At 56.7% G+C, this 12,156-nt stretch overlaps 1 protein-coding gene across 27 annotated transcripts in view; it reads right to left on the bottom strand.

Moving 5' to 3' along the window:
- CFAP65 (cilia and flagella associated protein 65) overlaps window positions 1-12,156 on the bottom strand; it is a 41,684-nt gene that overhangs the window by 13,031 nt on the left and 16,497 nt on the right. For all 27 annotated transcript variants that reach the window (XR_015141951.1, XR_015141926.1, XR_015141919.1 and 24 more), the window contains 10 exons: window positions 11,827-12,027; window positions 11,236-11,595; window positions 8,506-8,643; window positions 6,602-6,847; window positions 5,794-6,018; window positions 4,764-4,922; window positions 4,371-4,521; window positions 3,784-3,912; window positions 2,172-2,385; window positions 1,729-1,857 (listed from right to left, as the gene is read on the bottom strand). Coding sequence is in view for 12 of the 27 variants with exons in the window: in XM_086339448.1 (XP_086195574.1) it covers window positions 1,729-1,857; window positions 2,172-2,385; window positions 3,784-3,912; window positions 4,371-4,521; window positions 4,764-4,922; window positions 5,794-6,018; window positions 6,602-6,847; window positions 8,506-8,643; window positions 11,236-11,595; window positions 11,827-12,027 (1,952 nt within the window). In the remaining 15 variants the exon portion in view is untranslated. The remainder of the gene's footprint in view (window positions 1-1,728; window positions 1,858-2,171; window positions 2,386-3,783; window positions 3,913-4,370; window positions 4,522-4,763; window positions 4,923-5,793; window positions 6,019-6,601; window positions 6,848-8,505; window positions 8,644-11,235; window positions 11,596-11,826; window positions 12,028-12,156) is intronic.

Below are 12,156 nucleotides of genomic sequence, written 5' to 3'. Positions count from 1 at the left end.
AAGAAGCACGGACTGCCTTCCTGAACCTCAGACGATCCCCTGATGGACGGGCCTGGCTCAGTGGGCACTCTGCCTGGCTTTCCTCCTGCCCTATTTCCAGCCACCTGGACCCTCTCCACTGAGAGTGAGAGCTGGCGTGCTCCTGCACAAACAGTCCACCAAAATACACTGCTCCACACCAGGACACCAGCCAAGGCCGCTTCTCCTGCCCCTACTCCTGAGCCCTGCAGGGCCTTGGCTCCTGGCCACTCAGACAGCTCAGTGGATGGCTGACGCAGCGCTCCAGGCAGGCCCCGGGCCTTCCCCACCAGGCCACAGCCTGCCAAGCTTCCCAGTCACTCAGGGCCAGGAGCCCTTAGTTACTCACAGTCTCGACCCTTCTCAGACAGAAGCTGCTTAATGAACCGGCTCCCCCTCCTCCACCACAGGGAGGGACAGGACAACCCAGAGAGTAAGGGGAGGCCGCTGCACCGGGGCCAGTACAGCCTCCCCCCAGTCTCACCCACATGCACCCCAAGGCTCTTGAGATCACAGATGCATATGTCCACTCTCATCTACCCACTGCCACGCCCAGGCTGGGCCCCTGGCTCTCTTCCCACCCCTCCCAAGCCTGACCCGGCCGGGGACACTTCTTTCTCACCTCCGTCTAGCCAAGCAAAGTTGGAAGTCATCAAAAGGAAGTTTACTGGGAAATGAAGGCGCGTGGCAGAGGCAGGAGGAAAGAAAGAAACGGCGCTGGCACGGAGACAGGATGCTAACTGGGCACCAGTTCGGGGCCCCCATGGGAGTTAAGCCAAGCACAGGAGGGGCCCAGCGTGGCGGACTCCGGTCTCCAGACTCCGGACTCTGGGCCCCATGTGACCGGGAAGCGCAGCTGTTCTGTCCAGCCCCGACTCTTCCTGCAGCCCCACGTGGCTTTGCTCAGCTCAGCCATCTCCCTGACACGCTATGGCAGCAGAGCCTGCCAGAGACCCTCAACTCGCCCCATGCAGGCCTGGCCCCCACTGGCCTGGGGCTCTGTCAGGGCTGCCCGAGCATTTATCTAGCTCAAAGATCAGGGTACCCTGTAGCTTCTTGCTGACTAACCTGTGTAGGTGGGGGCTCTAGACCTGGACAGATCTGGGTGGGAACTGGCTCTGCCTCTAACGGCTGAGAGCTCTTGGCTGAGTCCTTAGCCTCCCATCTGTGAGACAGTCAGTGGAGGAGGATTTTTTCACAGGGTTGGTGTGAGACTCGGAGAAGAGGGTCCGAGTGGCCAGCTGTGGCACATGAGTGGTGGCTACTTCTCACTCGCTAAGCTATGACGATGCCCCTGCCAGTCTCAGCAGTAAAGAATCTGCCTGCCAATGCAGGAGATGGGGATTCCGTCCCTGGGTGGGGAAGATCGCCTGGAGAAGGAAATGGCAACTCACTCTAGTACAGTTGTCTGGGAAATCCCATGGACAGAGGAACCTGGCAGGCTACAGGCCATGGGATTGCAAAGGAGTCGGACACGACTTAGTGACTAAACAACTGCCAGTCTCCATCAGGGTGAGTCTACCACTTCTGAGCCTATGGACGCGACTCAGCCAGATCTGATGTCCTGTTGGGCGACCCTAGTCCCACCCTGGCGTCTACATCCAATCGATGCGCGGGGTCGGGGGCGCACTTCATGGACACCAGGCGGCCAGGGCTACAACCAACAAGAGAACACCTCCAGCCCCCGTCCCCCAGCACCCCACTCCGTACCAGTCCAGGGGCACCATGCCGCTGTTCTTCAGGGCCAGGAGCACCACGGAGGGCGGGGCATCTATCGGTGCCGCCCCAAAATTGAAACTGAGCTTCAGAGCGGTGAAGACAGGGGGGATCTGGCTGGTGCTGTGTGGAGCAGAGAAATGGTCTGGGACAGGGTTGAGGACAGGCTGGAATCCTTCCAGGGGTGGCTGGCTTGGCACCCGTCTCCCCACAGTGGGGAACTGGAGAATCTGGGATTCAGGCACAGGGGTGGGTCAGCATTTGAGACCTCAAGTCAATCTCAGCCTTCTCCAGGCCCCACCAAGGATGGGCAGACATTGGTGGGGGGCAGATAGGGAGCCCCTTCTTGGACAGGGCCTGGTGCTGGGGGCATGAGTGGAACATTGCTCCAAGAACATTCCCAGACAGGCTCTGCCTGTCCCCCAGGCCCACCTCACCTGTGCCGGGTGGGCACCTTGTAGGTGAGTTCCCAGGATGTGGGGTCACGCTCCAAGTAGCTGTTGAGCAGGTCCAGGGAGAAGAGGTGCCACAGTTGCTTCCGGGTAATGCCCTCGGCGCTGCCCATGGAGCAGATATCCAGGATGGAGAGGAGGGGGTACACGGCCGTCAGGGACACGTGACACAGCTCCTGTTTCTCCCCAGCCTTGTTATCTGTGGGGGTATGGGAGAGAGGGGTGGGCTCACCTCCCAGCTCCCCTGGCAAGGGGAGTATACACTGTGGGTGCAGGGGTCCCAGGCAATCTGCCCCAGGACCCCAGTCAGGAGCAGACTCCAGGGACGCTTCCAGCAACAGCAAACCTTATCTGATACTTTCTACGTGAACCAAGCACTGTCCTAAGCGCTTGGCAAACACCACTGTATTTAATGTGCATTATTCATTTTCAAACTTACTAATGGCTTTATTGAGATATAATCTATATACCATAAAATTAACCATTTAAAAACATTTTTAGGGGGGACTTCCCTGGCGGTCCAGTGGTTAAGGCTCTGTGCTTCAACTGCAGGGGGCACCGGTTCGATTCCTGGTCAGGGAAATAGGAACTTACATGCCATGCAGTGCAGCCAAAAAATTAAAAAGAATTTTTTGGTTGCCTCATGTGGCATGTGGGGTCTTAGTTCCCCGACCAGGGATCGAACTGGGTGCCCCCTGCAGTGGAAATGCAAAGCTTTAACCACTGACCACCAGGGAAGTCCCCAAAATTAACCCTTTCAACACACACAATTCAGTGATTTTTTTTTTCGTATATTCACAGAGTTGCACAATCGTCATCACTGATTTTAGAACAGTTTCAGTCCTCCCAAAACAAACCCAGTACTAAGTAGATGTCACTCTCCATTCACCCCTCTCCCCACCCCTGGCAACCACTCATCTACTTTCTGTCTCTAGATTTTCCTATTTTGGGTATTTCACATAAACAGAATCATACAATGTGTGGCTTTTGGTGACCACCACCTTTCACTTGGCATAATGTTTTCGAGGTTTGCCCATGTGGTAACATGTGTCTGTGCTTTATTATTTTTCGCCAGTGCACCATTATTATCCCCATTTTACTGATGTGGAAACTGAGGCATAGGGAAGTTAAACAATTTTGCTGAGGTTATATGGCTAATAAGTGCTGGGGCCAGGATCCAATTCCAGGGAGCCCACACTCTCAGCCACTCACTCTCCTGTGCTCCCCTGACTGTACTGTCCTGGACTCCCACCAAGTGGCCCTGGGGCAGGCTGCTAACAACCTCGTTTTATGAGGGAGGAAGCTGAGACCCAAGGCAGCTGAGGAGTTACCTGAGATCCCTCAATAGGTAAACTCAGTGCCCAGCTCTTCACACCGAGTCCCCCACAGCTCAGGCACGCACATGTGGACACCCACATAGACAGATGTGGTTGGTATGAGGCATGTACACTAGACACCCAAAAGCACATCCTAGCATGTTCTCATCCATCCTGCCAGCTCTGTCTGGACCCTCGGCATCCTCCCACCCCAAGTCCTGCACACACAGCCCTCCGCCTTTCCTCCCTGGCCCTGACATCCCTGCAGATGGCCCAGGTACCTCTGTGGGAGATGAGAGCATAACTGATGGTCCAGGAGTACTGGGACCGGTGTTTGGGACAGGCAGTCAGGCAGATGGCGTCCTGGGACCGGGGCGGCATGCTCCCCTCTGTGCGGTCCAGCTGCAGAGCTGCTCAGGGGTGGCCGTCAGGGGCGGCCGGGTGGGGTCAGGAGCAGAGGAGGCCCCCAGTGCAGCCTAGAGAGGCCCGGCCTTTCCTCTCACCCAGTCCCAGACACTCTCCTCTGGGCCAGCAGAGCTCTGGTTAGAGAGCAGGCTCTGAGCCAGGAAATGGGGAGCAGAGAGCTTCCTCCAGACCAAGACAGTGGGGACCAGTCTTGGGGTCACTGGCACCTGCTAAGCACTTTGCTCCACCCAGCTGCCCTGGGAGGTAGGCACCACCAGTAGCCCCATTTTACAGATGAGGGAACTGAAGCTCAGAGAGGACAATCACCCTCCAACCCCACACATCTAGCAAGTGGAAGCACCCAGTTTCAAGCCCTGTCCCCAAACCATGGTCCGGTTAACCAGTGTTAACCCGTGCCCCTCACTCCTGCCCCGGGGGCCCAGTCCTGCCCAGGCCTGAGTACCAAGGGGACCATTCTCGACAGCCGTGGGGTCGCTCTGTTCCAGGAAGAGGCGGTAGTGGAGGGTGCAGTCGCCATCGTTCAGGAGCACCAGCATCCTGCTCTGCTTGCCATTCACCAGCATGTTCCCAAAGTCCAGCTCCTTTTCCTGTGCCTGAGGGCCAGAGTCAGCCAGCCCGGGGTGGGGGATCCCCCAGGCCCACAGCCCCATCTGTTGCCCCCCACTCCAGCCTCAGAGGGTCCCCAAAGAGCAGATCCAGCAGGGAGAGCCAGGGGGCCAGAAGACTGCCATCCCCTGCCTTCATGGGGTCAGGTACTCCGGGGCCTTCCCTCCCATCTGGGCCCTGCCCCTCCTCCCTTTCTCTTCCCCGCACCCACCAGGGTCCTCCCACTCACGGACAGGCTGCTGGTGATGCCCATGCCCACCAGCCGGAGCATGTAGTGGGTAGTGGCGGAGGGCTTGGTGTTTGGGGGCAGGCCGGCTTCCCAGACCCACATCCCCACTCGGAACAGGTACTTGGTCTCCTCCAGGGGGCTGAAGGTCCAGGTCAGCGTCTGGGGTCACAGACATTATCCCTACGTGGGGGTCTCTGGGAACCCCCGCCCAGCTCTTGGACGTCTGAGGTCTCACTGCAGAACATCAAGCTATACAAAACCTTTCCTTACACACACTGTGTACTCTGTCATCTCCTTCGGGCCTTCAACCACTTATCCCCAGAGGTAAGTGGTATTATTTTAGTGTCTCATTGTCTGATGAGAAACTGGAGATGCAGAGAAGCGGGGTAACTCCCCCAAGGTCACACAGCTGACGAGGGCACTTGGTGGGAGCTGGGGATGTGAACTCTTGAGGCTGGACTCCAGAGTTTGTGTGGTCACTCGCCTTACAGAGTACTACCCCTGGGCTCTAACAGACGTCGTGTGTTGGTGGTTCTCGGCTCAAGCTTGGCCTCCTAGACTAGAAGACCCTAAACCAGGGCTGGGGCTCTGCTAGTTTGGGTCTCACCTGTGCCCTGCTCCAAGGATCTACCACTTTGACCTCCAGAAGCTCCCTTCCTCACTCCTTAATGATAGCCACCCATTAGCCCCAAATCCAGCTGCTCTGCACCACCTCCAGCTTTGGGAGACCGAGGACGGAGGATGGACTTGCCCCTGGGCACTGACATCAGAAACCCGGGTTTAAGTCCCAACTCTGCACCTCTTAATTCACAGTCTTAGTAAATGGTTTTCCCCCAACGCAAGTCTCAATTCTTCTTTGTAAAACGGGGGTGAAGATGATGGTAACAGTCATACCTATGCATAAAGCTGAAAAAAATGACTGTGGCTTAGATGGAGGAGTGAGCCTGGCTCCAGAGAGACGTGAGTAAGAGATGATGGGAAGATGAGGATGATGGGTATCCTTCCCTCCCGCCCTTGGCAGGGCACTCACAAGGCTCTCATTGGGCTGGATAATCCCTCTGGCGGGCTGGACAGCCAGCATCTTTCGGTGCTGCTGGGAGACCCTCCACTCAAATTCCAGAGGCAGACGGGAGGGGTTTCGGAAGGTGAAGAGGCTGGTGGAGGAGCAGCCCACCCAGGTGGGCTTGAAAAAGACGCTTTTACAGGTGTCCAGCTTCAGCTGCAGCGGCTCCTCGCGGCTCTGCATGGTCACCTCCTGGGGCCAGTGAAGGGAGGATAGTGCCCTGACATCACCCTGCGGCCCTGGCTCCCCCAAAGATCACAGGTGGGCAGCTTTGCTCCCTAGGAGAGAGCAGCAAAAGGTGCCCCACCCTGGGCCCTGGGTATGGGCAGGTTCTGTCAAAGGCAGAGTACGTAGGTAGTGACTGAACAGGAGATGGTTCTCGAAAAGACGTCAGGGACCGAAAAAGGATGTACAGACCATTTCATTGGCCAGACGTAAGTCTAAAAACCTCAGACCCTTTCCCTGGCCTGGCCCCAAACACCCTTCTACCATCTGTAGTCATGAGTCTTGGGCTGCCCTCACTCCTTCCTTGGGGACCTTTGCACCCCTTTCTGTTGCTCCGGATCCTATAAGTGGACAGGCAGGGTCCTGGGGAGAGCCGTTCCCAGACATGGCCCAGGGATCCTCTCCCTGCCGTGCCACTGCCTGGACAGGGAGCAGCCCCTGAGCTATTTTAGGGGAGCTTTAAAGGCCAGTCCCAGGATGCGGCTTTGAAAAGGGAAGCCCCAGACTCTGGCCCCCTCCCAAGGATCCAGTCCCCACCCCCACTGCCTACCTTGAGATACTGGGGGCAGGAATTGAACTGCAGGTAGAAAACGTGCTGCTTCCAGGAGCTGCCTTTAGGGTAGGTATAGGTGAGGAGGATCTTGTGGGCCCCAGGGCCCAGGAGGCCTGAGCGGGGCCGCAGGGAGATGTCCAAGCTGCTTTTGGGGCTCAGGCTGTAGGTGAGCAGCATGGAGCCTTTGTTGACAAGGAGCAGGCTGCGGTAGGAGGGTTCACTGGGGGACACTGCAGGAAAGAGCTGAGGTGCAAGAGAGGAGGGGCCCCGGCTCAGATCTGCACGCCCTCCCCAGCCCCACCCCACACGCACACTCCAGGTGGTCTGTGTGGGCATGGGTGAAGCAGTCTCTCAGGAGGCCCAAGATGCCCTTGCACAACCTGGTCAGTACCCTGGGGGCATGGAATGGAGGGACACAGCTTGGGCCCGCCAAAATGCTTCTGATCTCCAGAGACCTCCAGGGAAGGAGATGGAGCGGCCACAGGGACTGGCTCCAGGAAACTGAGGACCCTGGACCCCACCACCGCAAGTTTCTTTCATCTGTTGTTCTTCAGTTGCTCAGCTGTGTCCGACTCTTTGGAACCCCATAGACTGTAGCCCTCCAGGCTCCTCTGTCCAGGGGATTTACCAGGCAAGAATACTGGAGTGGGTTGCCATTTCCTCCTCCAGGGGATCTTCCTGACCCAGGGATCAAACCCATATCTCCTTCTTGGCAGGCAGATTCTTTACTGCCTCAGCCACCGGGCTCTGAAAGTGCCCACAAATCATCTTTTGGAGATCCCCATTTCATAGAAGTGGGTGCAGAAGCTCTGGGGTAAGCAGCCCCTTCTAGATTATTCTCAGGCAGGCAGCCTTGGTAGCGGAGAGAGGGGAGCCCCACTCTGGCAAAGGGAAAGCCCCAGCAGTCCCAAACATCCCTCAGGCATCTAGGGTGTAGCCAGCAGAGGCAAAGAGCTGGGTTGGCTACCAAATGCGTAGCCAAAATCACTGGCCCGGGGGGCCCCCTCCAGCTGGGACAAAGAGCACAGGTGCACGAGGTGGGGGCGAGGGGTATGTGGGCAACATGGGTCCAGAATTCTGCTGGATTTCAGTAAAGGCCACAGACTGTCAGGAACCAGCCAAGGGAAAGGGGCGGGGGCTGGGGGTGGTCAGTGAGTGAGGAGACCCCAGGGAAGTCAGGAGGGCTGTGGGAAGGCGTGCCCTTGAGCAGCAGTGTAACAGTTAGGGGGCAAGATCACCCCCAAACACACAGCACAAAAATAATGTCTTTCCAGCAAGCGTGAGACAGGAGGGTGGAGCAGCTGAATGAAAAGACTGACGATGGCAACAGAAGCTGGGAAGAGGCATCGAAGGGGAAACCAGAACTGCCACTTGGCCATCTGGCTCCAGAGTCTGTGTTTCTCAACCTTATGTCATCCTGGGGCTCAGGTCAGACAGGGCCTCCAAGGGCCCTGCTGGAGAGACCTGGGAATGATGACTCCCTCAGGACAGGGTTAAGCTGAAGGGCCAGGCTTGAGACACTTGCTGGCTGGCTGATTCCTGAGGGCAGGGGCTTGTGGCCTGGGAGGTCCTATTCCCAGCAGGCACTCAGTTAACATGCAAACAGAGGAGCTGGAGACTTTAAGGCTGAGCCTGAGAGGGCCAGGGAACTATTTCAGACGGAGCAGGCCAGAGCCAGTGGTCCAAGCCCCAGACTCTTCACAGTGCCACTGCAGTGGTCCAGGAGACAGTCCTTCAGGATGGGTGCAGGGGTGCAGAGCCCCAGGGGCTGATGGTGGGGAGGTTGGGACGGCCAGGGAGAGCACTGAAGTGCTTCTGAGGCCACCAGAGATGGGAGAGGGATCTGACGGCAGAGCCAAGCCCTCTGTCCCACCTCCTGCTGCGGCTGGGGCCACGCTCACCTTGGGGGCGTGCAGGGTGTACTGAGGGATGTGGTGCTCCAAGCCAGGGCAGTAACTGTGGCCTTGCGCCCGGAGCGTCAAGCACCAGGACGGGCACACAGTGCAGTCCTCTTCGATGTTGTTGTAGCTTCGCAGGACCTGTGGGACAACCATACCCATGACCGCAGTGTCTGACCTGGTGGGGCACCCCAGCCTACCCCCTGTACTGCAGGAACCCTACATGGGGCCCAGGGGGACGGGGCCCCCTGGGAAGACAGTGGGGGAACCACAGCCATAGCAGCCCTTCCTGCTGTGCGCCAGGCCCCGCACTCAACACGCAGCACCAAGCAGTCAGCAGACACGCTCTCTAATCCTCCCAGCAGGACGAGGGTGGGGCTGGGAAGTGAAAGCAGCATTCATCCTGCAGGAATGTGCCCAGAGAGCACTGGCCAATAGAAACAGAATGCAAGCCGCAAGTGCGAGCCGCAAACATCGTTTTAAATGTTCTAGTAGCCACATCGACAAGGCAAAACATGTAAAATTTATTTCAACAGTATATTTTATTTAACTGAGTAGATCCAAAATTGTATTGTTTCAACATTACTTATGTATGTGTGTGTGTGTGTATATATATATATATATATATATATATATATATACACATGCTGCTGCTGCTGCTAAGTCACTTCAGTCGTGTCCGACTCTATGCGACCACAGACATGGCAGCCCACCAGGCTCCCCTGTCCCTGGGATTCTCCAGGCAAGAACACTGGAGTGGGTTGCCATTTCCTTCTCCAATGCATGAAAGTGAAAAGTGAAAGTGAAGTCACTCAGTCGTGTCTGACTCTTAGCGACCCCATGGACTGTAGCCCACCAGGCTCCTCTGTCCATGGGATTTTCCAGGCAAGAGAACTGGAGTGGGGTGCCATTGCCTTCTCCGATATATACACACACATATACAAATCCCATGGACAAAGGAGCATGGTGGGCTACAGTCCTGGGGTCTCAAAGAGTCCAACATATATATGTGTGTGCATGCTTAGTCACTCAGTCGTGTTGGACTCTTTGAGACCCCAGGACTGTAGCCCACCATGCTCCTTTGTCCATGGGATTTTTCAGGCAAGAATACTAGAGTGGGTTGCCATTTCCTCCTTCAGGGCAATCTTTCTGACTCAGGGAATGAACCCACCTCTCTACGTCTCCTACACTGGCAGGCAGGTTCTTTACCACTAGCAGCGCTTTGGAAGCCCATATATATCTGTGTGTGTATGTATTCTTGTTCAGTTGCTCAGTCATGTCCAACTTTTTTCAACCCCCTAGACTGTAGCACTCTAGGTCTTCCTGCCCCTCACCATCTCCCGAAGTTTGCCCAAGTTCATTGCATTGGTGATGCCATCATATACATATATATATATACATACATATATGTTTATGATGCATATAGACGATGGCATTGGGCTTCCCAGGTGGCTCAGTGTGTAAAGAATCCACCTGCAATGCAGGAGAAGCAGGCAGATGTGAGTTCAATCCCTGGGTTGGGAAGATCCCCTGGAGGAGAGCATGGCAACCCACCAGGATTCTCGCCTGGAGAATCCCGTGGAGAGAGGAGCCTGGTGGAATACAGTCCATGGGGTCAGAAAGAGTCAGACACAACTGAAGTGACTGAGCACGCATGCACGCACATGATGGCATCACCATATACAGTGCATATATACATGAGGCAGGAGGCATTTTGCATACTTTCTGTGCTAAGTCCTAGAAATCAGTGTGTCTCTTCCCTTTACAGCGTGTCTGTTTGGACTAGACACAGTTCAAGTGCTCAGTGGCCACACGTGGCTAGTGGTTGGCATATCGGACAGCTTATGACTGCAAGATGTAGCCTAAAAGTCTGATGAGCTCAGCCAAGCCAGATGTCCACAGCCTCATTCCTACAAACTTTTGAGTTTCTGCACAGCCAAGATATTAGAACAGAGGCAACTAAAGACTCAGCTTTGGAAAAACTTCTCAAAGGTTTGGATATGCTCCCAAGTTTATAGATGAAAAGACAGCTCAGGGGTCTATACATTAAGGGAGGAGCCCAAGGTCACAGAGCTGGTAAGGGACTCTGATCTTGACTGCACAGCTCTGCTCTTCCCTGAGCCCCAGCACTCGCCCACTGGGCAAGAACAGCAAGGTGGGCAGAGCAGAGAAGGAGGGAAAGGGGAGGACGGATTGGAAATGTGAAGGGAGCGACATGTCCGGGGCTGAGAGGCTGGACTGACCACCTGGTCAAGGGAAGATGGACAAGAAGCCCCTTCCTACATGCACGTAATTACTGGGTGCCCCAGGGTCTGTCCCCCCGGGGCCTAGTTCCTGCCCTCAGCTCTTCCAGAAGGACCAGTTCCTACCTCAAGGACTAGCGAGAGGTCAGAAGCCCCCCAGCCAGGAGGCCCAGGAAACTACGTGCACCAGAATTTCCCAAAGGGCTTGAGCCCCAGAGTTCTCCCTCCAGAGAGGGTGGGAGGCACACGAGAGGGAGACATAATCAGCTGGGCCAAGAAGCCTCTCAGCCAAGGCAGGCCATGAACCTGGGAGAAAGACAGACCACCAAGGCCAAAGTCCAGCCAAGGGGACAAGGAAAGGAGGGAGCAGAGCCCGGCACAGAGAGGACGGGTCCTACCTCACCCCCTCCTCCCCTCCGACCCCGCACCCTGCCGTTCAGGCTCCAGGGCAGAGAATCCACCTTCCCCTGTCCTGTCTGCCCACACACACCTTATAGACGGCAAAGGCTTCAAGCTCCACGGCATACAGGCAGTTGGGGTGAGGCGGCTGGAAGTGCAGGCGCAGGGCTGTGGACTTGAGAGGGGGAACATCGCAGGTGTTTGGGGTCACCCAGAAGGGGCAGTCAGCCCTGCGCGTCCAGGCCACGGTGATCTTGCCGTTGGTGTGGTTCATCAGGCACAGGGGGATGGGGCTGGGGTCCTTGGGCCTGGGGCAGGCACCGAAATCCACCTCGAAGGGCTCAATGCTGACGGGCGGGGGAAAGATGGCCACGTCATTGGTGCCGTCGAAGAAGTACTCAGTCATCGGGGGGATGAGGGGATACTGCGAGGCCGGTATGTCCTCCGAGTCCTGCGTGGGGAGAGACGGGTGGGTGGGGATCGGTTCTCCGGCCGCTGCCCCTCATCTCTGTGCCCCTTTCTGGAAAAGGCTACGAGAGCTCCGCACATGTCACACCCCCTGACTACGAACGATGCCCAAGGCACTGCGGAGCACGGGACTGCCCAAGGATTGCTAGAGAAGCGGGGGCGTGAACCTGGGAGGGTGGACGGCCCCCTGGGGTCCCAGAGGGACACATCGAACCTCGATGGGGAGCATCAGGGCACCGTTCTTATCCTGCTCCAGCTTCCTCTCCCTCAGCATGATGCCCAGGATGTCGGGCGGGTACAGCGTCAGGCCCCGTGCCAGGTGCGTGCGGTACCATGTGAGATGCTGAGGTCGGAGGATGGCTGGCTTGGTGCTCTCCGAGTGGCATGTCCCAATCAGGTCCAGGAACAGTGGGTCCTACAACATTGTGTCTGTGTGAGGCTAGATTTCAGCCTCCACTCGCCACCCTGGCCAGAGACCGGCTTCGTCAGGGCACAGTGAGTACCACCTGGTCCGGGGGCCTGGGTGGGGTTGTCACCTCAAGGC

Source organism: Bos grunniens, chromosome 2 (genome assembly GCF_055505025.1).
Source record: "Bos grunniens cultivar Pamir isolate PY7600 chromosome 2, Bosgru_T2T1.0, whole genome shotgun sequence".
Classification (NCBI taxonomy): domain Eukaryota; kingdom Metazoa; phylum Chordata; class Mammalia; order Artiodactyla; family Bovidae; genus Bos; species Bos grunniens.
Note: the sequence above shows the minus strand (reverse complement) of the source record. Positions and strands in the feature narration are given on the sequence as shown.